Genomic DNA, 26,994 nt, shown 5'->3' on the forward strand with positions numbered 1-26,994 from the left:
TTAGTTCTCAAATACGTTGTCTTACACTTATTCTATCACTATTTCAAAAAAACTTAAGTACATTATGTACGGGTCATAGAAAATTCAGTGGTTCTAAACCATTAAAATTATTTTTTGATAAAAAAAAATATTTATGTTTTTGTACCTTTATACCTTTCAATTCATTTTCGTAAATTTTAAATCTAACCCGGAACGTTATAATATTAAGTATGACGCTTGAGGATTTTACTAGACGACTCGCTGTCCATCGGATATGTTACGAACCGGTACGCCATTTTCGAGATTTTAACGAACAGGAACGCCATCCTTGGAAATCCCACGAACAGGAACGGCGCTCCGGGGCGTTCCGCTCCATTCCGAGCGCTGTTCTCGTGGAAAAAATAAAAATGACGCTCCGGTTTAGGAATATTATGAAAATCATAACGTCAATTTTTTTTTTTTAATAAAGTTAAATGAGAAACTTGAAATGTCGTGCACACATATTTCTACAAACAATAATATGATTTTGTGTTGATTTGTTATGGATATTAGGATTCGGGTTTGGTGTCTAGGATTCACCTTCCAACATCTTCAATGTCTTTACTAGGTCGTGGAGTCTTCAATGTATGTAGATATTAACACTAATTGAACTATTTATAAGATCGTAAATAATACATTATTAGTAACAAGCAGTGACGTCTCGCGGGGGAAGACAAACAAAGCACTGCTTATATGCGGTAGATAAAGGAATGAAAATTAAAAATAATAAGAGCATTTTTGACAGCATATTTCGTAAAAAAAAAAAATTCGCCTGCGGTACAGAAACCGCTGCCTGTCCAAATCGTTAAAAGTATTATTGCGTAGGTACATATCAGATGTAAAGACTGTTTTTGCATTACTCCGTCTAACTGAAGTATTAAGTAGATACATAACTACAAAAAAAACTCCCACACTATATTATATATTTTGAAAATTATCGAGCGCTCGTTCATAAGCTTTTAGGGTATTAAAGGTAATTTTAAAATTTAAAAAAAACATCGATTTTTAATATAAAATGAAAATAAATTAAAATCCTATTCATTATATTATATCGAATAGACAATTGATTTGGTGACAATGCTCAAATATTCACATATAATATGGCATTAAGGGGGGGCTGAAGAGCTCGACATTCAAATATAATTTAGTTTAAAAATGACCTCGGCGTCGTAAGTACGTTAATTTAAATCGATCTTTTCGCAAACATCACTAATCATCGGAGATTTTATTTCAAGAAACATTATTATTATTATTGATATTGTCTGCCGCTGAACATTATTATTATTTTATAAATACCTGCAAGATGTATGCCGATCAGAAAACAGGGCTGTCAAAATAATATTATGAATTCATATTCTTTTAAATGTTAATTTCATCATAGTTTTTAATCAAACCTGTGCAAGTACGTACTGATAACTTGGGTGGATTTTGTAGCAAACATACTATTGATATATATACGGTTATATTATTATTATAACCCAATTCAAATTGAACATAGGTTGATACTCAAATACTATTATAGTATATTTATGGTTTCGAGAAAATAATACGATGGTATAATTAATCCATATCAAATTTGAAAACATTACATTCGCACTTTGCAAGATAACATCAAAATTTGTATATACTTATCCAAATGACGAATGACATTCATGAGTGAGCACGGCTGAAAGCTTGGAAATGTGTTTTTGTCTATTTCAAAATCTTTTAATTCTGTATTATTTTATTACAGATTCAAGGCCAACTTCATATAACTAATAAAAAATACTGTTTGTTTCTACGAATAAAAACAGACAGGAAGGAAGATGTGTACAAATCACGGCAAGCAATCGGCCCGCAAATATGGCCGACAATGCGTGATACACAAACATAAAATACACAAAATTACAAACACATTCGAAGTTTGCCGCACACGTACAGACCACGTGATATTTGTTTACGCAAAATCATCGCTTTTCAAAATGGCGAATTTGATTGCCAGATTTTACTGCGATGAATCAGTATGTTCCTTCTTGTCTTTTTTATTCGTAGGTTTGTTTACTATGTACACCGAGAAATTTCCATTTATAAAATCGGAAACGATTTTTACAGAAGAGTTTTGGAATATAATGCAACCAAAACTGGAAAAAATTCTATCATGGGTGTTGACTTCCTGAATTAGTTAACCCCACTACGTGAACCACAGTGGATATTAAGCCATTTCCACACTGGCAACAAGTTGCTGGCAACCTCATTAAATTTTACGATACTTACCATAATTGCTTAAGAAATTTTACGATAATCATCATAATTATCGTAAAATCTAACGAGGTTGCCAGCAATTTAACTTGTTGCCAGTGTGGACCCGGCATTAGATGCTCAAAACTTAAATAATATATATTATAAATAAAAATTTAAAATTATAAATATTTATGATTTATGTCTTTATGGACCACATCTTAAAAAATCATATTTTCAATTCTTAAGGCCAATTCTGTAGACCGCCCCCCTAAGATGGAACTTTATCAAAGGTCTAAGGGGTTATTCATAATATTGTACTACATACACTATCGTACATAACTAAATTTGCTAATAAAAAAACTTTTTAGTAATAATTATTATTCATTCACGTACCGTGCGGTTCATGCAATGATAATAAAATGAATTTTCCGACTTGTTTTCTTCTGGGTATGCTATCAATGCAATCCCTGTCCACCCGAAGAGTGATTTCTCTTTTAAAGCATTTCTTTTTACTTCTTCGTGGGTTCATTTACAATCCGTATATACTGGCAAATATTATTTTCATATTCCCACCATTATCACTCGTAATTCTACAGTCTTCATGATACCTCGTCGCAGAACAGATGTAATGTTTCATGATGCTGTGTATCGTGCGATTAACTTATTTGATGGCACCAAAAAGGTTGATTTATTTTTTATTAACTATATAATGTTTGTCGACGTGTTAAATAGGTAAAATTTATAATTGTATATATCATGTTTCTTTAATATTTACTTAAACACATTCTGTCTTTTCTACTTTCTTGTTATATTAGTTGTTATTAGTAATTACGACATTTTTATAATTTTATATTTATTATGTATTATGGCGCATTGGCCAATCGCTGTAATGCCGTAATATTCTTTTTCTAAATAAATAAAAAAACTTTAAAATATTCATCTTTCAATCAGCAAGTCAGGGATATTTATCACTTAACTCCAAAATCAATAAAAAAAAAATAGCGAAAAATATGATATTTCTTATTTAGGCAGTTAATATATTACCCCGTGATTCTAATCGTATGCATTTGCAATCAAGTAAGACGCAGTGCGATGGTTAACAATGATTGTATACAACCGCCTCGTTTATGGAATTGTTTCGAATGATATCCGTGTAATTTTGGAGTAATAAAGATAACGGAAACCTATTAAGTAATTAGAATAGCCTTGCAGACCTGGGTATAGCTACTTTTTGGTGACCCCCAGTAATCTCCTATCTCTTATATATTATTATCCTACAGCTTTTACCGTTTTGGCGAGCGATTGTGTGCCTTATTCGTTATGTCCGATGAGTTCAAAAAAAACATGCACTAAGGAAACATTCTTCATTTGAAACGCTGACTAACAGTATGAAAGAGAGGATTTTTCCTCAATCAGTTATCTTGCAATATAATATTGATGTTTCTCTAAAGCTTTCCGACACGATACGTGACTTTATTGACAATACATATTATTGAGGAAAATTTTTCTTATCCATGTTTGCAACACTGCACAAAGAAATTTTAAAAAATAGCCGCCGCGTATTTACGTTTTCACAAACGGTAAACATAAAAACATAATATTAATATTAGAAGTGATTTAATTTGTTTTAAGTTAATTTTCTACCTATCACACTGATCGGCTCATCTGTGTTTATATTTTAAAACGTATTTTCACTAATATTAAAACATTTTTGATAAACTATTCTCAATCAAATTGACTGGATACACCGGCTAATCTCTGTTTATACTTTAACCCTTAGAATGCTACTCAACGATATATCGTTGTTTTTGATAATGGCCAGAAATGCTAACAACGATCGTCGTTTTGCTTTTCATGGCTGAAATGTTAAGTTGATTTGGGAACATACTACTGCACCAGTGGTACGAAACATTGTTTTAACATCTATTTAGTTGTATTGTTGTGTAATATAACCCGATTCATATGTTTTGTTACTGGGTAGGTTTTGAACTTATAATATTATTTTAGTATTTTTTTTCATGGCATCACCCTTTTTACAATAAAAACATTAATTCCAAATACAAATTATAGTTTACTATGTAAAAATTTGTTTACAGTCAAATTTTTGGTGGAAGGACAATGTTTTATTTTATTTTATCCATTTAAAATAATAGGAAAGTCTTTTACTCAACTCAGTGTTTAAAGTAAAGTGGATTTGTGCTATATAAAAACAGTTTCATTTAAGTATAAAAAATAATGAAATAAAATCATTTCTAATACATATTTTAAATGTTCCAATAAAGAAACATCATAAAGACCCTTTTCACAAATCACGCATATTGTACGCGATCTTTTAACGAGGCACCATGCAAAAAAAATCTTTTCGGCCGAGTAGTTTCCTAATTCCACTACTTTGTATTATCCTTGTGTGGGATAACCGATTGTTTCCAATAACTGATAAAAATCAAAACACCGTGCGCGGATCGTGCATTTTGCTCGCTCTCGCGATCGCCCGTATGATGGAGCGAGAAAGAGATATGTCAATTACTTTTGAAAGCACATGCAGCGGGCGATATCTAATTGCGTCATTATCTATTCAAAATGATAAACTAATTACGAAACGTGTTTTCATAATATTCCGATTTCGCAAAATCAATTAGAGTGGTAAGGTTTCTAAAAATAATACAATACTTTAATTTATCGACAATTATTGGTAGCAATCCTCGACCGGATTTTGCACAACATCGTAGCAGCCAAAGGGTTAAGAGTAATTTTTACAAATATTAAAACATATTTTGTGACAAACTATTCTCAATGAAATTGATAGGATACACATAATATTATAAGTGATTCATCAAGTGCTTTGTAAAGTTTCAACCATCTGAATGAGAGAGGAAAGTTCTCAAATAACTATTTTGAAAATATAAAAAAAAAACCAAATATAAAAGATGGTATGTAGGTAGTTCAATGCAAAATTACATTATAAATAACATTGTCATACACAGAGCAGAATGTTGTAAATTAAATAATAATGATGACTGCTGTCAGATGATCGATAGATATCTACCTACCTCATTAGTGCGAATGTATTTTACGATTGGGACTTTTGACATATCAGGTCGAGGCAATGCAGTGTTGCCATATTTTTCTATGCTGATTATAGTACAAAGGCGTAAAAATTATAGTATTTCTGAAAAATATATAGTACAGGAACATTATTTTTCGTCTTGAATTCTTTAAAATTATAGTATTTTGGTATATTTTGCGTAAAATTATAGTATTTTACATTTTTCGTGAAATCAAAATTATAGTATTGTACTATAATTATAGTACGGTTGGCATCACTGCTTGACGCCATTCGATTCAAAATATAAATCTCCACGTATGTGCATTCATAGAATGCTGGAATTGAAGTTTTAATAGACATTTTGTAACACCGCGTATGTGATTTACAAGATTACAAGGCAATACCGCGAATGTGTTGCGCGTTTTTTCTTTCTCCTCCACAATTTTCTGACAATCTCCTTCAACATGTGGATAATGTTGACATGATAATAGCTTTGAATAGCAAAATCTTATTAATTGCATTTTTCGACATTTATCTGATCTGTCATTTATTTTATCAGCTGTCACAATAACAACCATAGACTAAAATACTTTTATATTCAAAGACAACGTAAACATAATTATTTTTAGGGAGGTAAATTATTAAAAATGACATTTACTATAGGTAATTATTACACAACGTTTATATTATTTTATATTGTAAATATTTTATTACATAATATAAGTAAAATGCATGCGTGCGTATAAGCAAATAAAATAGTGAATTATGATAATTTCATACCAGTAGATTATAGTAGTTGTCGGATAATCGAGCGGTGGATTACTGAGAGTGTACTGTATTATATTCGTGTGAATATAATATGATCTAGAATACAATGAGCATATTATTATGAGTAAGCATTTATCTATTTTGTCATATATTTATAATAGGGTAATATTTATACCTTCATTGATTTTTTATACAATTTTTAAACATGCCAGAAAATTATATTTACATCAATCGATATTATAATTACCATGTTTTATTAAATACATAAGTAAATTATATTTAGATTTACTGACATTGTCCTTCACGATTAGGGTATATTAATTTATTTTTTCTCCGGATTATCTATGTCGTATACAAACAATAATTCGCTAACTGCACGGCGACACTTTTGTGCATTGAAGGGTGTCATTCTTTCAGTTAATTGTTTTGCCACCATTATGCAGAAATCCTTGTGGTCGGGATATGCTTCGATGGGGTGACACGGAACATTACGAATGTCTTCTTTCACGGTTTGGAGGGTTGCCATTGCTGAGGCACACATTTCACCCACGTCGGGTGTAGAACGGATCCTTCTTCTTTTAGTTGAAAGCCGCGGCGTACTACAGACGACCTCTGTAGATGCCTCTGTCTGCTGTGAGGCAGTAATAGGTAGCTGTAAAAATTAATAAAACAATCTTAAGAATTTGAGTTTTCGTCTCCTAGAAGTCAGTCATGGCCAGTCAGCCACTCATCACACTGAAGTGAAGATGCGATGTTGGATATGGCTCAGCCACGTGCTGCGTATGCCAAAAGAGCATTTCAACCCGGCTTGCCAAGTCTTCAAGTCAACTGAATTCCGGTGTCCTGGAAGGCTGCTAAATATTATCTAGAGTGGCGCAGAGGGAAGATAGGCTGTTAAGATCAGACATAAATAGTGCACACTGAGCTTTGTCAGTCAAACGTTTTCATTGAACCCAGACTACAATGTGTAGTCAGTGTTTATTGTTTTTAAAACTCAAAGAAACATCCAAGCCATAGTATATAATAGTTAAAAAATATTTGTTTATCTATAAAATGATGACATTAAACCTTAAATAATTTTAGATATTTATAGATGGGATATTTTTTTATATATTATGGTCTGGTCTAGATAGCACTTAATGAATTTAAAAAAAAACTAACCAACACCATCTATAATAATATTATGTATTAAAGCATATGGACGCCGTTCGGTATCCATATGCTCCAGCTAATGGGTGGACATGGCCGAAGAAAAATAAGAAATTACTCACCTCAACAAACTCTACATCCATTTCGGTCTCGATCATCACGGGCAAATTGCATTGGCTTGCCCTAACAGCGCATGCTGATATTAAAAATTGACATTCATCCCACAAATGCCACGTAGGCGTGTATAGTTCATCGGGGCAAGATCCGCTCCTTTGAGAGGCTTTCACCTTTCTCAGGTTTGCGGCGAAAGTGGTCCTAATATTCGCACAGCGGTTTCAAACATGCAGTACTGAAAAGTTAAACAAAACAGTTAGGTACCTAGCGAAAATAACAAGTAACACTTCTGTCAAAATGTTAAACATAAGGTTCCAGAATAACTTAAATTTATGCGTGTATACATATTATAAATGTCATTAGCAACAATATGCAACACAAATGACAAATGTTGACACGTGGATGTGGATTAATAGTGAGGTTAAGCTGTCAGTCAAAAGTACCTATCTACAATATTTCGTGATGTGAGAAATGATACATAATATAGATTTATATGTTTATCAATAAAAATGCACGTGTCTATACTAAAATGCTATTACTTTACAAAATTGAAACTACCTAGTCACAAAATAACATTCTAGGACTTACTTGATTTGTTGCCAATTATATCGGCTATCTCTTCGAATATTCGGTCCTTCAAATGGTTCTTTGAATATAACTGGTTTTTTTATATTCCACACGATATCCTTGCCGTGTACTAATTCGACGAGGAGTGAATCATCATGGGTACTCCAGATATTTTTTTGAGCTTTCGCCATCGCCCATCTTGACTTTGCAGTAAGTTGTTGAGTTGTTGAAATCGAGAATTGAAATGAAGTATGAACAGTGTTGCCATATTTTGAAAGTGGAATTATAGTACAGAGCCTCCAAAATTATAGTATTTGGGGATAAAATATAGTACGCGTTGTCATCTCTTGAAAATGAAAATTTTCCCAATTTTTCATAGTCGGCTCGTTTTTTTTAGAAAAAATATTTCTTCGCGGGCCGCAGGTTCCCAAATTTTCATGGTCGGCTTGTTTTTTTTAGGAAAAATATTTCGTCGCGGGCCGCAGGTTCCCGATTTTTCGTGGTCGGCTTGTTTTTTTTAGGAAAAATATTTCGCCGCGGGCCGCAGATTTCCAAATTTTCGAAGACCACTCGATTGCGAAATGGCAAATGCAGAATTATAGTACTTTTATATAAAATTATAGTACGATTTTCAAAATTATAGTATTTTGGCCGTACTATACCTATTTTATATCGTACATAGTACGCGGACCAAAATTATAGTACAAATACTATAATTATAGTACGGTTGGCAACACTGAGTATGAACGACCGTTGCGCGAGCGGGCGAGTATTCGGCTATTTACGTACGCTTTCGGCAATCTTCGCTTGTTAAATGAATGGATCACACGAGTGATAATAGGAAAATTTCCACTTTCGACCGATCGCTCACGATCCTTGAAAACCATAGAGAATAGAGTTTGACAGTCGTGGCAGACGATCGGGCCAGACGCAATCTGCCAATGGAATATGGGCTTATGAGTCGGCTACGTCGTATTATCCATTATTTCTATTCGCGTGGTTATATAGAAGAATTTATATGTGAGTCGTATAGTATCAAAAGTAGAACTGTCGCATATATGTCGAAATTGAACTAAGTATGCCACATTATTCTTCGGATCATAATGTATTACTAGCAATATAATATTCGAATTAAAATCATATCTGTGTGGTATAAAATCGTGAAAGAAAATAGGGCTTGGTATCAAAGTTAGGACTGTTCACGTCTTTGGAAACACAAGTAGAACTGTTCGGTTTCGACCAATCACAGAGTTGCCCTAAGTGACGTCACAATATGCCCGCTCATACATATTATCGTTCAGTTGTGGCTGTTGACATGCCGTGTTTAAAGTTGAGTTTTTTATGTTTTTTTTTTTACCAAAACATATAAATACTGATGGCTAGTCCCCTCATGGAGTACCAACCAACACCAGTAATAATAAACAAAGGTCGCAAGAGAAGCAGAAATCCTGAAAAATGACAGGCAAAAATCGACAAAGTTGGCAGGTCAGTGCGTGTAAAATCCATAGGCGTACCTGTACCTACATCAAATGTTTTGAAAATATTATTTATTAAATATTTTAATTTTATTTTATTTATCCAAGTTTAAACTATTTCAAAAACATAGTGCTAATTCTTTTTCATCCTCGGAAGAATGAAACCTCAGTTGAAAATTTTCCTATAAGGATAAACCGCTCCTGATTCATTAAATAAAGTGGATTTTAGTACAATTGTTTTTATGAAATTTTATTTATGTTATTAAAACTAGATTAAAACAATGTGCCCCCTCTCCACCAACAAGAATAGTTTCTATAATTATTTGGATTGTTTTTGTTCACTTTTTGTTTGTGTTCTTAATTCTTTTATTTATTTTCTGTGAACTGCTTATTTCATTCCTTTTTTCTTATCGATGACATGTTAAGTTTTCTAAGTGCAAAAGAAATATGAAGCGTTCAAAACGTTAGGGGAATGTTTTAGTCCAGGTAGAGAATTTATATCGATCAGACTACGGGAAACTAAAGAATATTATACAAGAAAGATAATAACATTGATACGATTCGTCCATTTACAGTTGTAAAAAGGTTGCCAAGTGAAAGAAGTTTTTGAATAAATTATTAACTAAGCATTATGGGCCACAATGGTAAACTTTACCTAGGTACTCTCCAATTCTATAAAAAAAACATTTGATGAAAATAACTCCCGGAATAATTTACGAGATTCGGGGTACGTGAACTTAGGTGAAATACAAGATGACATTCTAAATGAACTTATAGTATTGATTTTATTCTGTTATTATTCTTAATACCTAATACATTGGAAAATATGTCCTATTTTCTTTATTATAAAATATGTCATACAATAATAACTCTGTCTCCCTGTATGTTTATGGTTTCATGTTATTTGTTTAATACCCACAATATTTAATCAATTTAAAATTAAAGTATTGTAAATTTTATGTTGGTACCTATTAAAATTGAAATCAATAAATAAAAAAATACAATATTTTTCTTATAATGATGTACTGCACTGGTAAATTCGAGTGCTTAAAGTCAGACAACGTTATCTACAAAAAAGTGTTTTTTTTTTTTTTTGAGATAACGTTATTTTACATATACGGCTACATGATAGTCAAACAACGTTATGTCAATCTTTTCTAATTTCTTATTAAATCGTCAGTAAAGTTTAACGCTAACTACATAAGTTACCCTTGTTTTCATATTTTTTTAAAACTATCCCTATAAATTTTAACATCATTATAAGCAAGATAAATGTACAATACACAATAAACTATAAAATATTAACACTAGGTTTTAAATAAACATTTCCCTTGTTGAGTTACAAGAATCTAAAATAACGATTTTTGGCTCTCCTGTAAAGTTGCACTTTTGTAGATAGTGTTGTTTGACACTAAGCCCTCGAATTTGAACTACTTCTTAGTGACGTCATCCACATTGGGAACAAATACAGAACGTTACACAACCTTGGTAACAAAGACAGAACTGTATACTATGTGAGTATCAAATGTAGCACTCTTCACTTTTAAAACATGTATATTTAATTATTTACAACAATCAGAATTCTGACATACGTAAATTCTGTTGTGTATTTCTAATTTCTAAAAGTAGAAAAATATTTTATGCTTTTATAAAACTCAAAAATCCAACAAAGCGTTTTTCGTAATTTTCTCGAAACGATGAATAGTGCACAGTTCTACATATGATTCTATACGACTCATGTGTCACTATGCTTATTAGGATTTCACTACTGGATGAAGGTTATATCAATAATCCTCTTGGTCATATGAACTGCTATATCTGTCAAAATTGGTGATATTAATATATGTACCTACCCATTTATATCGTCATTATAATCATGAACCAGGATCAATCCACTGCTCGATGAAGGCCTCTCAAATCTAATTCCATTCCTATTTCATATATGCATTGCAGCATTTATCAAATATTTTAATATAAAATATTCATTTCATCGTTATCATCATACGACCAGATCAATCCACTGCTGGATGAAGGCCACTCTAAGCTGATTCCACCCTTTATGGTTCTATGAATAATTGCTATATAATAAACATAATCTACCTATTTATAATGCCATTATCATAATCAGTTTGGATCAAGACACTGCTAGACGAAGTCCTTTCCAACCTAATTACTTCCTCTCAGATGTGTTTGTTGTGTGTGTGTTTGTGTGTTATGTGTTTCTTCTTTTATAAACATTTATTTCGATATGAACGTCCCGCAGCGGGAAGCATTATATTATCGCTAAAATTTTAATTCAAATTATGATTTTTTAAATATTATTCTATGGCTGCAAGCATTTTTTTAGACAATGAAACAAAATAATTTAATTGTTTAAATTTATTTTTTATATGGTTAACCTTCTTCTATTACCTCAAAGGGATACGCGCGAGATTAATATTTACATTATATTGAATCGCAATCAAATTGTCAGCTATTCTGCTAGGTCTAGCAGCCTGGGATGGTATCAGATAACATCCCGAAGACCAAAATCCTGAATAGACTATGCATATGACGCCAAATTTATATCGACAGTAACGACTTGCAAATTGTAAAAGTGACAAATCACCAACTTGTCAAACGGCGCCATCTCTGCATACTTCACAATTTTATTAAAATCCAACATCAAGTCATTAGGACGCCAAGCTGTCTGCAAGACCTAGCGAAACAGACTGGCTAGAGCCAGCTGGCACAGCTAGTAACAATAAAATAAGGAATTAAAATTAAAACACTCGGAACTCGAATCACATATTGTTTTCAATTTTATATTTTTGTCACTATTTTAATGTTAGGTGAGGTTAGGTATAACACGTACTAATGTTTGTTTATATAATTATTTTATTTTTATTATGGATACAGACACAGTTATTAGTTATTGTAAAAAAGACAGAAATAAAATAATATAATCACTGATCACTAATCATAACTCACAGCCCGGTGTTGCTAATAGATATAATTAATAATAATATTATTTCATTATTTTATTTTAAGGTTATATCGTCGCACATTGACGACTAATTTTATTCTTGAGTATTTATTAGACAACTTTTACAGTGAGTATTTGAGTCCGAACGTCTGTTCGCGTCATTAATTTGTACCCAAGAGGTACCTAATCAAGTGAAAAGATTAACTAGTACAGTTTGTCAGTCATATAAAAAAAGAGATTATGTCATTTTAAATGCATTCACCCGTATTTAATTGTAAAATCTTGTTAAACCTTATGAATCATGTACCGATATTCAGTCTCTTTTATATTGGTAGGCCCCAGTGGCATGCGGTGACTTTTGTTTGTAAGGGTGCTGTTAAAAATACATATATTATGCTCACTATTGGTTACATATTTGTCTACATTGCGTGTTTTGACTCGCGCGCATTCCAGGTACATGTAACCTCATTTAGCCGTCCACACGCACTCGCGCCGTGATGACTGTCGCGCGCAGTCGAGGTACAGGTGACATCACTGAGGTGTCCAAATTCACTCGCGGCGAATCGGCTTAGAGTATAGTAACCAATTCAAATATGACACGCGGGAATTAGTATAATGTGGTGGTATTGCGGACTGGTAGGTCTGCGATATTCTTAAAAAAAAAAAATTGATTATGTAGGTAATATAAAACTTCAGAAGAAGTATAGTTGAGTAAAATTTACCACACAATTATTGTACAACAAATACAAATTAAGTATATTAATTATTTTAGGAGATGCTCGGTATTTACAGTACCTATCTATAGACCGCACGCCACTGGTAGGTCGGTACCTAACTTATATTACATATTGTCTTTAATGAATTTCAAATATTTGGCGGAGTCCGTGAAGACAATGAAGTGCTTAGGATCGCAGACTGCTTTATCACTTCGCGCTACACTGACGGAAACGAGTCCTCGGAGGAAGTAAGACAACTTATTGTCTGGCTGACGGCGAGAGAAAACCAGACCACCGCCGCTGTCTCCGTTACAGGCACTCGTACCTGCAATTTGTAAATGTTACATTAATCTAATTATTGAATAAGTCAGGTATATACCACATAATGTACACGTTTATCAGACAAATCTACGAGGGCAGTATGATAAGTCTGATAAAAATGAAACGAGAAATTATTTTTTTGACATAGACACCTTTTAGCTCGATACACTTAGTACAGCATTATTACAATTTTGTGATCTGTTCCAAATAATACAATTTTTCCAACCCTTCAAATACGTGTTTATTGATGACCTCATCATTAGTGCCAAATCCTTTTTCGCCGAGCCATTTCTTCAAATTTAATTCTGAAATAAGAAACAGTCGCTGGTGGCTAAATCTGGAGAATATGATGGATGATCAATCCATGAAATTTTGCCATGGATACAACACACGTATGCACTCGTCCATTGTCTTGGTGGAAAAGAAGTTTCTTCCTCACAAAATGTGGTCGTTTTCCCTTCAAAGCGTCTTTGAAACGGTCCAATAAAATGCAGTAATATTCCCTAGTAATCGTACATAATAATATAAAGTCGGGTGCTCGTTAGCGAGTACAATTAGGTACTATAATAATTATCGTCCGGCTGGCAACACTATGCAAATCGCTATGGAAAATTAGTGTACTTCAACTACGTATCACTTCGAATAATGTTTTCTGTAACCCCAGGGTCCAGAGCTACTAGTATCACAGTTTGGGCAATTCTGATCAAACTGTTGCACACCGACGAACGATAGATAGCGTCATGTTGATGTACACCATGGTACTTATCATTGACATAGCAAAGGATGAGCAAGAGAGTAATTGTGTTAGGTCAGCGCATAAGGAAAGTTTCGTTGAACGTGCAAATATAAACATTGTCAAGTATGTCAAACTATAGTCCGACAACATAAAACTGAGCCTTTTGATGTTCGGTTGTCTTCGGCTATTTTAGGCCAATACACGAGCGTCTAATAAGGAAACAGCCCATATTACACGTAGAAAATCGTCAAAGTTACTTTCAATATGAACAATTGTAAAATGTATATAATGTGAAAAGGTATGTATTAATTAAATAATTAGGAGAACACAAATAATGACTTAATAAATAGAAGTGAACAGTATGTATACAATATATTAAATATATCGATGCCCCAATCACATTTTTTTTATAATTTTCAAATAATATCTTTTAGTAAAATTATTATAAAACGCATACTGTGAAAATCATTTTCTATAAAAATATATATCTAGTTACCTATCATTATAATTGTACTGTTTTTTATCACTTTTAAATATTCGATCACATTAAAAAAATAATTTCTCGTGCTTGTCTTTGTAAAGGCTCTCTGTAATACCCCGATCGAGATGGGGCATTCATTGTAAAACTGTAATACTATTATTGTATCGTGTAAAACAGACTTTTCACACACAGACGCAGCGTAATTAATCGTAGTTATACACAAAGCAGCCAGGCCACAATTTAAAAAAAATGAGTTATTGTGATTTCCATAATTTCATACGTTTGTTTTACATTCTGCACAAATCAGCCAAGCTGCTGTCACGCAAAAATCTCATATAAATGCGTTTTAAAGATTTTGCAAATCGCAGAATATTACATTTTCGATGTGCATAAAGCAACCAAGCTGCTGTCATACGAAAATGTCATATAAATGCGTTCTAAAAATATGCCATATTCGATCTGCAAAAAGCAACCACATGATAATATTATGTATTTACCTAATTATTAAAATCCTGACTGTAATGTGTGTTTTTCTACATTAAATTAATAAACATTATTTTCTCAATTATATTATATGTATATATTTCATTATTTATATAATATATAGATTTTCATGTAAAAATTAGTGCCAGGCAGCTAAATATTAATGTATAATTTACAAGTTTTTCGAATTATTTTCAGAACTTTGAAATTTCCATAATACTTGAATAACTTAGAAGGTTTTTTTAAAGAAAATAGATGCGAAAATAACGATTTTTCCTACAAAAATAAGAGTTAGCTAGCTGCATTCAATAATCAACATTCTAAAAAACCCGTTTTGCACAAAACAGCCTAGACTGCTAAAACATCAAAATTTCATATATTTTATGCTTTTATCTCTTCATAAGTTACACAAAATCATATATATAATATCTATCATTCAAAAGGTATCAACAGTATACAGAGGCTTTTTGGATTTTAAAGAAACACACTTTACATAAAAGTGCTTCTATCTCTGTTTGAGGTTTGTGTGGACTGGCTGCTTTGCATATAACTACGCTCAATTTACACACCTACTATAGGCGCGCGAAAGTAAGTGTGCTTCTGCGCAGGTCCTGTTTTAAGTTGTTTAGCATAGTGGTAATTTAAAACATAATATTCAGAATAGCTGATCAACGAAACGTGTGTCAAAAGAATACAAGTAAATAAATGTAGACATATTTAAACTTTCGAAACTCGTAATAATATAGTAACAAAAGTGTCATTGTACGCATTAGACCAATCTGACTCAAACTAGTGTTTAGTAAAATCGATATCAAGAGAAGAGGAGTTTGCCACGCCACTTTCATTTCGAGGTTTCCGCCATCGCCATGCTGTTATATCTAGGTCCTCATTTTTTCACCAAACATAAGTGCAGTGTTTTCAGATTTAAGCTTTTTTGCTATAATAATAATAGCTATTGGTTTTCTTGTAAAATTAATATAAGTATGACATTACCGTTGCTTCTGCCAGCGCAGAAAGTTTTTTTGGACACGAAACGTTCAAAGAACGTGGCGTAACTTAAGAGGCATTCAGCATCCGTTACAACCGGCATTCCGCCTGCTGTCAGCTGCTGTGAGAGGACATCGTTTTCATTCAAGCCCCATCCGACAACCTGCAATTTTAAACCACCATAGAATCGTAACTAACATTATGTAAATTGTAAATTTGTATACCTATCTCGCAGATTAAGTGTACCTAGCAATTTTACTGTACATCCCCACATAATAATAATGATTTAGTACTCCATAAAATAGTACTTCAAAAGCTAATCAAGTAAATAAATAATACAATTTTGTGATTGCCTGGGTGACATCAAATAGTTTGGAGTACTTATAGATTTAAATAATAACTTCATTTACCATTTATAACTTATAACAAGAGAAATATTTAAACCCTGACGGCTAAAATTATTAAACATGGAACATGCTTTGCCTACTAATTCTCTGAATGCTGGTTGTCCAAATTCAAAAGAAAATAAAATAAATTGCGGGGCGCGGGTTTACACGTCATTCCCGAAGCGCCGTTTGCGGGCATCGCGGCCGACTGGAGGTAGCTATGTCTAGCGGCGGCGCTACTTTTGTGACTTTATTTTTCATTACGCCTGTCCGATTTTTCATAACGAATCCGCCCGGGATGTCAAGACAAAAGTATGTATCCATGATAAAAAATATTAATTTCAACAATAATTACATAATGCCAATTTCCTATTAGGAATACCAGATTAATATTACCGTGCCTGTCTGCCCGACTATGGTGTCTTTGCTGATCTCGTCTTCTGGCCATAGACAAATTGGTTGGACGTAATCATTAAACTCCACTTGAGTCTTCAAACGAAGAATAGCAATGTCACCACTCAGTGGATTTGTATTGAAATCTGGGTGGACGACAATATTTGATACCTTAAATTTGAAAATGATGTTCTTATATAATAAAATACGTATACATATAAATGTTGTTATAAAATATTATTGGTCATAAGATGTGAAAAAATATATACATATAAATGTGCATGCGCTCAATTAGCGATTGCAATACCGAATGAAAATGTCAATACTGGTTTTTCGGTATTTCTTATTGAATACCGGTATTAATACCGGTATTTCTTAAACATTAAAAAAACAGAAGAAGGTGCTTATGAATAAATATAGCTATTAAAATCTTTTAAAAATATTATTTTATAGCAAAAATCTATATACCTACATTTATTGTGTAGACACTTAAAAATATATATGGATCATAATTGTAGATCTAGTGATTTTTTCCAAATAATTTGAATATATTGGTAATTTTAACTAAAGCCTTCAAAAATTCATCAAGTGCAAATAAGTCCGGCTGCAGGAAAAGCTTCTTAAATTCAACGCTTGTACAGTCATCAATAATTATAGAATAATTGAACAATTTTGTCACGGATGTTTTCTATTTCGAAATAATATTATGATAATATTCATCCCGACAATTACTTATAAAAATATATTTGATGAAATTTGTCTTATTATTTTTTCACCTCCGTTGGATTCACTCAATATATTTGCATTTTAGCAGCACATAACTTATAATTCATTTTCAAAAACGTAAACGAGTGTGCTTTCTCAATACCGAAAATTCCGGTATTTTGGATTTTTAAAACCTGTATTTCGGTATTGATAAATACTGGAATACCGGTTTTGAAATACCGGTGTTGCAAACCATATGCGCAATACCCTAGAGATGCAGGTTCAATCCTGCTGGGTGTCTTACTTTTTTCAAAAAAAATTTTCTATCGGTTATATAATATATCTATAGATATATAGTTATATGTGTTTTTAAAATTATGTACCTATGTGAATAAATATAATTATACTATATTAGTTAATGAAAGTCAATAACTGACCAAATTCCACTAGTAATATGTTATAATAAATTGTTAAATATTATTGTTAGGAATGTTATTTTTATATCAATACATAAAATATACCTTTACAATAAGTACTGAATAGGTATACGTCGTTATGGTTTATAGTGTAAACTTAAGAACAAACTAAATTCACACAACACTATATTATCAATCAATAATATGGTTTCAGAACATTTTCTCTACGTCATACTACACTAAAATATTCTTCTAATTTCTTCGATGTCTTTATTTTAAGACATTTAACTATTTTCCTTTCGATAATCCGTCAGATGATTATTTTCCGACTGCCTTACTACAAGGAATGCTTACTTTTCACTCTCTCGAATCTCGTCGGCCTCTTCTGCTCTTGAAACACTTTAGCCTGTCAATTGCAGGTTGCAGGGCTACGTGGTTGCAGCTATGATTTATTCTGGATTGGAACCGTTTCCTCGTGTCAAGCCTATCAGGCACCATTAGCGAGGGGTGCAAGATTAGTAATAATTATTATTGTTATTATATATATAATTTTTTTTCTATATTCTCTTCTCTCTTGTGAGGATAATGTTTGACTTATAATGTAAATCTCATGTTTTGTACGTCTTGAATTTAGAGTTGTTATGTCCACAATATTTTGTATTCTTAAATAAATAAATAAATAAAATAATTACTTCTCTCTCCTGTGATCCAGGATCTCTTCCCAATAAGTTGTATTTTCCCAATATAACTAAAAGTAGATCATTTGAGATTACTTGGCCGTAGAGTGTCACGCAGTGTCCAGCTACAATTTAAAAGAAATTTGCAATTATAGTAACTGTTCAAAGAAAACAACATCACTGATACAAATCTAATAATGTATAATATCTACTAATAAATAATTACAAAATAAAAATAACCTTTTATATACAACGTTTTTAAATTTTCTGTTGAATTATTATGCTCAATATGCTCAAACTTGTACTTGATATGAAGTAAATAAAAAACAAACAAAATATTAATATAGAAATACTGAATACTGAAATATCATTTTGATTTCCACAGTAACGCACGTATATATTAATAATTTAGTTGCTAAGACCACCCTCTTAGCAACAAATGATAATCTTTTACTTTTTACGGATTTTTATGAAATAAGTTTCCATACAAAACAGAATTAACTGAAAATGAATTCAATTCTGCTTAAAGATGGCTAAAAGTATTAAACGAATGCATTGGCACCGTGTTCTGATATATTCTAAAAGTTTCAAATATCTAGATAGTCGGGAAGTTAGTTAAAAATCGATTGCAAAATTTGTACTGGACAAACAAGAATACGAGCTTAATAAAAACGTTGTAAAAATGACAATTAATACTAGAATAACTGGTACATAATTATTTGCTTGAAGCATGATAATGAAAAGCCTTCAACAAATTGCCGATAGATGTCATGATATTCTATACAGATTCTGATTCCGAATTTACGTACTTATAAGGCCATCCTCCCACGGCGCAATTGAAGTCCGACGGAACTGAAACTAGAATTTCAGCCAGTATCTAGCTAATGTATTTCAATGGCGGCTCGCTGACGGCGAGACTGGAATCTCTCAGCTTCAAAACGGTCGCGAAGAGACGCGACATGCTAGTCGCGCGGTCTCTGAAGTTTCCAGTCACCGTAAAACAGTGGTACCAACATCATTAGATTCGGTGAAAAATCATATTTTCTTATCAAAATTGGCCGCACTGCGAACATGTGTCATGCTATAAAAATCATTAACAACCCAAAACGTAAAAAGTACTAGATAAGCAAAATTGAAATAATTTAATTCTATTCGAATAAACGCACCAGCGTGCGTGTTGTCGGTTTTTGTACAAAACAGCTGATGGTTCAGTTTGACAGTTTGAGGTTATGTGATTATTATTTCAAGTGGTTTCAGTAGCGCCGTGTGCGAAGCATCACATTGGCCAGTTTATGAGTTCCTTCACAAACCAGTTCTGTCAGATTTCAGTTGCGCCATGGGAGGAGGGCCTAATGATTATTTCAGTCTTTGAATGCATGAGTATTAATTGGTTGTAAATATATAACGCAGTGTATCTTTTTGTATACTGCGAAAACTATTATTATTATGCGTATCGATGCCTCTGTTGATGCCAAAGCTATATTGTAGGTACCATAGCCCTCCATAGATCACAGGATGTTTGTCGTGCCCCCCTACCTATCGCTAATGTTAAGGCCAGAGTGATGTTCTAATGCAGTGCTCACCAAATGGTACGCAAGGTAAAATTAAGGGTACCTATTCCATGTATTTTTAGCGATTTTTTGTATTTATAAATAAATTCACTTGTTTTATTGAATTGTCGGCACTCTTCATCATATTATGAAGCAATGATCGCGACCTCTTTTTGCACCCCTTGCCATATCGGATAAAAAGCAATATTTATTAGTCAGGAAACACACTAAATGTTTTTTTTTTACTATTAGAGCAAATTTGTGGTATGTGTGTATCTCACTTAACTGCTCGAACCGTCACGTCGGGCCCCTAGGCTATAGCCCTGTCAACCCCCACTTTGTGCGTATCCGGAAATTTGTACGTTAACAATTCACCGCAGGACACTTATACATGCGCCGCAGTACGTGAAACATGAGTTCGTGTAACATTTAATCAAATGACGAGTTCTTCGTTGAACATTTCACCGTGGAGTATATTTGTACGTATGCTACAACATGTGGCGAATTTTATGAGATGTCTTTACTAAGTTAGTTTAGTTTAGGGTTAATCTAATTGGAACAGTACTATTTGCAAACTATCGCCGCATTTTGTAAGATACGTACAAAATATGTATTCCACGGTGAAATGTCACGTGGAATACATTTGTACGTATTCTTACAAAATGCGGCGATAGTTTCCAAATAGTACTGTTCCAATTAGATTAACCCTAACCTAACTTAGTAAAGACATCTCCGCATGTTATAGCATACATACAAATGTATTCCACAGTGAAATATTCAATGAAGAACTCTTCATTTGATTAAATGTTATACGAACTCATGTTTCACGTACTGCGGCGCACGAATAAGTGTCCCACGATGAACTGCATACGTACAATTTACATGTAACCCACTTTGTGGGGGTTGACAGCAGGGGTATTTAAAAATAATTTGTATTCTAAGTGAGTACTCTTCGCCACTCATATTACAAAGGTCCACAGATCTTGAAAATCGTAGTGATGTAGGACATATTCAAATGATAAATAGGATAGTCGCTCGAATTTATTGACAACATTAGCGTAGGATGAAAGCGTAGTTTCGTCACTAGTTTTGGCCCACAAAAGAATGCGTACATGTCAGTGACATCGCCTGGGGGTAGGCAGATTGAGCGTCGTTTGGGGGCGGCAGTTACTCGGAGGGCGGCAAATCTAAGTGAACCATTTGATACATATGTATAGAAATAGCTACATAAACTTAGTAACGACGAAAATATCCTTCCAATAAAAAAAATCAGCTCACTGATTGAAAAGAAAATGTAGATAACTATTAATTAAGATAAAAGGTTTAATAAGACTGCAATTTTTTGTCGGGTTCGCGATGTCTACTTTACTTCACAAAAACACACACTACAAACCGTCTCACCTACCGCTCCTGGTCAACGATTTTAGTCTGTATTGAAGCGTCGCGCCGTCGTTATATCGATTATCGATTTAATAATGCCTAAACCTTTGCGATCTCAGGCTAAAAATATCATTACAAATGTTGCACTTTTTTGTGAAGAAGAAAAACGACACGGATCGCCCTTAATTCCTCAAGATAGAGCAAATTAATGTATTGCAAAAATGGCATATAAGAACCCACTGTACTACCAACGTCAAAAAATCCCCACTTTTGGGGAAAAATGTTATTTAATTTTTTATGTTTTATTGGTAGATATATTATACTTTGTTGGTAATGTATCCATACAACACATTTCTTAAATATTGGAGTCATGAAAGGATGATAAAAAATACTGTATAAAAAATGAAGCGGCATTTTGGCGTTGCCTAGGGGCGGCATTTTGTCTAGGGACGTCACTGGTACATGTCGTATATAGCCCGTCTCGCATGTAACTCATCCGGCATTCTATATATACCCAAATATTTTCGTAAAAAGAAGACGAAGCAGAAGACAATGAAAAAATACCCGTAACCACTGCATCCCTGGAGACAAGTGAAGCACCACAGGCATACTTCTGGCCGGCCTTGTTGTCGGTAAATTGGTAGAGAGCTGCGTGCCATGGCCAGTCTCCGTACTTAGTTGCTTGCCCATTGACCACGAGCTCCGTGTGCTCAATTCTTCGTCTTCCACACCAAGGCACAAAGTCATTCGGAGATTGAGTCACTGTACCGACTGCTGTGTCTGCCACTTTTTGAATGTCCGGGTGCCACTAAAAGGTGAATCAGTAATAAATCAGTAAAAAATATTTTTTGCCGAAAATTACATGAACTTTATTATATAATCATAAGTAATGTAATAAGATACACGATGGCTGCACGAATAATTAAGCATCGTTCTATAGCAGGGTTGGCGAACCTTTTACGTACGCGTGCCAAAATTTCCCAAATATTATTTTTCAACTGTCTGACGTGCCGAACAGTTTACATGGGGAAAAATAGTTTTTAATAATTATGTTAAAAAAGTGATGATGTTCTAGATACCACTCACATAAAATAGCACACGTCATAATATGGTTTTATCACTTTTTTTCAATTACGCCATACATTACAGTCAACTCACAACATTCATCTTCAACTTTCAACATTACATCAATTTTGAAAATATCTGCCAGAATTACATACTACTACTAGCTTTACCAAGTATTTGTTTCTTATTTTGGTCTTATTATGTCATTTTTTTGTGGGTAGAAATGAATTTTTTTGTTAATGTATTAACTAGTTTGGTTCTTTACGCACAAATTGATATCAGAATTGCTCCAATCAGATAAGGCGTTCTCTCGCTGCAGTGGCATTGCAAATCAATCAAAATTAGAGCATTCCCCGCCGCCTGAGGAGGTTAGTGCGATAATATTATATGTGACGAATAAAGCCTAACGACCAACCTATGCAATTATATATTTAAATTAAACGTAATACTTATTCTTAAAGAGTATTTGCCCTTTTTTATACAATGCGATATGCCATTTATTATTATTATAGATTTTTTTCTCTCTTTAAACGTGTGTCATGTAAAATCATCTCGCGTGCCATAGGTTCGCTACCACTGGTCTATAGCGTCGTGGGGTCCCGGGTCTAGCAAGTAGGTACATATCTTGTTTTTCAATTTGCGTACGAGTCAGAGTATGTACCTACCTAATAGGATGAGCAAGTGGCTGACATCTATTTCTCGTAAAAACTAATTAATCGTAATTAATCGTAGTTATACACAAAGCAGCCAGGCCACAATTTAAAAAAAATGAGTTATTGTGATTTCCATAATTTCATACGTTTGTTTTACATTCTGCACAAATCAGCCAAGCTGCTGTCACGCAAAAATCTCATATAAATGCGTTTTAAAGATTTTGCAAATCGCAGAATATTACATTTTCGATGTGCATAAAGCAACCAAGCTGCTGTCATACGAAAATGTCATATAAATGCGTTCTAAAAATATGCCATATTCGATCTGCAAAAAGCAACCACATGATAATATTATGTATTTACCTAATTATTAAAATCCTGACTGTAATGTGTGTTTTTCTACATTAAATTAATAAACATTATTTTCTCAATTATATTATATGTATATATTTCATTATTTATATAATATATAGATTTTCATGTAAAAATTAGTGCCAGGCAGCTATTAATGTATAATTTACAAGTTTTTCGAATTATTTTCAGAACTTTGAAATTTCCATAATACTTGAATAACTTAGAAGGTTTTTTTAAAGAAAATAGATGCGAAAATAACGATTTTTCCTACAAAAATAAGAGTTAGCTAGCTGCATTCAATAATCAACATTCTAAAAAACCCGTTTTGCACAAAACAGCCTAGACTGCTAAAACATCAAAATTTCATATATTTTATGCTTTTATCTCTTCATAAGTTATACAAAATCATATATATATATATATATATATATATATATAATATCTATCATTCAAAAGGTATCAACAGTATACAGAGGCTTTGTGGATTTTAAAGAAACACACTTTACATAAAAGTGCTTCTATCTCTGTTTGAGGTTTGTGTGGACTGGCTGCTTTGCGTATAACTACGCTCAATTTACACACCTACTATAGGCGCGCGAAAGTAAGTGTGCTTCTGCGCAGGTCCTGTTTTAAGTTGTTTAGCATAGTGGTAATTTAAAACATAATATTCAGAATAGCTGATGAACGAAACGTGTGTCAAAAGAATACAAGTAAATAAATGTAGACATATTTAAACTTTCGAAACTCGTAATAATATAGTAACTAAAGTGTCATTGTACGCATTAGACCAATCTGACTTAAACTAGTGTTTAGTAAAATCGATATCAAGAGAAGAGGAGTTTGCCACGCCACTTTCATTTCGAGGTTTCCGCCATCGCCATGCTGTTATACCTAGGTCCTCATTTTTTCACCAAACATAAGTGCAGTGTTTTCAGATCTCAGCTTTTTTGCTATAATAATAATAGCTATTGGTTTTCTTGTCAAATTAACATAAGTATGACATTACCGTTGCTTCTGCCAGCGCAGAAAGTTTTATCGGACACGAAACGTTCAAAGAACGTGGCGTAACTTAAGAGACATTCAGCATCCGTTACAACCGGCATTCCGCCTGCTGTCAGCTGCTGTGAGAGGACATCGTTTTCATTCAAGCCCCATCCGACAACCTGCAATTTTAAACCACCATAGAATCGTAACTAACATTATGTAAATTGTAAATTTGTATACCTATCTCGCAGATTAAGTGTACCTAGCAATTTTACTGTACATCCCCACATACTAATAATGATTAAGTACTCCATAAAATAGTACTTCAAAAGCTAATCAAGTAAATAAGTAATACAATTTTGTGATTGCCTGGGTGACATCAAATAGTTTGGAGTACTTATAGATTTAAATAATAACTTCATTTACCATTTATAACTTATAACAAGAGAAATACTTCAACCCTGACGGCTAAAATTATTAAACATGGAACATGCTTTGCCTACTAATTCTCTGAATGCTGGTTGTCCAAATTCAAAAGAAAATAAAATAAATTGCGGGGCGCGGGTTTACACGTCATTCCCGAAGCGCCGTTTGCGGGCATCGCGGCCGACTGGAGGTAGCTATGTCTAGCGGCGGCGCTACTTTTGTGACTTTATTTTTCATTACGCCTGTCCGATTTTTCATAACGAATCCGCCCGGGATGTCAATACAAAAGTATGTATCCATGATAAAAAATATTATTTTCAACAATAATTACATAATGTCAATTTCCTATTAGGAATACCAGATTAATATTACCGTGCCTGTCTGCCCAACTATGGTGTCTTTGCTGATCTCGTCCTCTGGCCATAGACAAATTGGTTGGACGTAATCATTAAACTCCACTTGAGTCTTCAAACGAAGAATAGCAATGTCACCACTCAGTGGATTTGTATTGAAATCTGGGTGGACGACAATATTTGATACCTTAAATTTGAAAATGATGTTCTTATATAATAAAATACGTATACATATAAATGTTGTTATAAAATATTATTGGTCATAAGATGTGAATAAATATATGCATATAAATGTGCGTGCGCTCAATTAGGGATTGCAATACCGAATGAAAATGTCAATACCGGTTTTTCGGTATTTATTATTGAATACCGGTATTTATTAAACATTAAAAAACAGGAGTAGGTGCTTATGAATAAATATAGCTATTTAAATCTTTTTAAATATTATTTTATAGCAAAAATCTATATACCTACATTTATTGTGTTGACATTTAAAAATATATATTGATCATAATTGTAGAGCTAGTGATTTTTTCCAAATAATTTGAATATATTGGTAATTTTAACTAAAGCCTTCAAAATTTCATCAAGTGCAAATAAGTCCGGCTGCAGGAAAAGCTTCGCTTGTACAGTCATCAATAATTATAGAATAATTGAACAATTTTGTCACGGATGTTTTCTATTTCGAAATAATACTATGATAATTCATCCCGACAATTACTTATATAAATATATTTGATGAAATTTGTTTTATTATTTTTTCACCTCTGTTGGATTCACTCAATATATTTGCATTTTAGCTGCACATAACTTATAATTCATTTTCAAAAACGTAAACGAGTGTGCTTTCTCAATACCGAAAACTCCGGTATTTTGGATTTTTAAAACCTGTATTTCGGTATTGATAAATACTGGAATACCGGTTTTGAAATACCGGTACTGCAAACCATAGGCGCAATACCCTGAGATGCAGGTTCAATCCTGCTGGGTGTCTTACTTTTTTCAAAAAGTTTTTTCTATCGGTTATATAATATATCTTTATATAGTTATATGTGTTTTTAAAATTATGTACCTATGTGAATAGATATAATTATATGATATTATTTAATGAAAGTCAATAACTGACCAAACTCCCATAGTAATATGTTATAATAAATTGTTTAATATTATTGTTAGGAATGTTTTTTTATATCAATACATAAAAGATACCTTTAGAATAAGTACTGAATAGGTATACTTCGTTATGGTTTATAGTATAAACTTAAGAACAAACTAAATTCCCACAACACTATATTATTAATCAATAATATGGTTTCAGAACATTTTCTCTAAATACTACACTAAAATATTCTTCTAATTTATTCGATGTCTTTATTTTAAAACATTTAACTATTTTTCTTTCGATAATCCGTCAGATGATTATTTTCCGACTGCCTTACTACAAGGAATGCTTACTTTTCACTCTCTCGAATCTCGTCGGCCTCTTCTGCTCTTGAAACACTTTAGCCTGTTATCACGGAGGGAAGGTTTCCAATCCTGGTGTCCTAATGAATTTGAATTTACATGCGCCTGTCAATTGCAGTTTGCAAGGCTAAGTGGTTGCAGC

At 32.9% G+C, this 26,994-nt stretch overlaps 1 protein-coding gene across 2 annotated transcripts in view; it reads right to left on the minus strand.

The window, feature by feature from the left end:
• The window catches only part of LOC147075267 (venom protease-like), a 57,089-nt gene that overhangs the window by 19,628 nt on the left and 10,467 nt on the right, over nucleotides 1-26,994 (minus strand). Inside the window, exons 5-7 of one of the 2 annotated variants that reach the window (XM_085942788.1) lie at nucleotides 25,408-25,575; nucleotides 24,632-24,788; nucleotides 12,168-13,363 (exon numbers count right to left, since the gene is read on the minus strand). In XM_085942788.1, the coding sequence (XP_085798914.1) occupies nucleotides 13,164-13,363; nucleotides 24,632-24,788; nucleotides 25,408-25,575 (525 nt within the window). In that variant the 3' untranslated portion in view covers nucleotides 12,168-13,163. Of the gene's footprint in view, nucleotides 1-12,167; nucleotides 13,364-24,631; nucleotides 24,789-25,407; nucleotides 25,576-26,994 lie in introns of those variants that run through there. The other variant, XM_085942789.1, reaches the window with a different exon arrangement.

The sequence above is a fragment of the Rhyacophila brunnea genome, unplaced genomic scaffold (assembly GCF_057557595.1).
Source record: "Rhyacophila brunnea isolate RB1 unplaced genomic scaffold, BYU_Rbru_1.0 scaffold_15, whole genome shotgun sequence".
Lineage (NCBI taxonomy): Eukaryota > Metazoa > Arthropoda > Insecta > Trichoptera > Rhyacophilidae > Rhyacophila > Rhyacophila brunnea.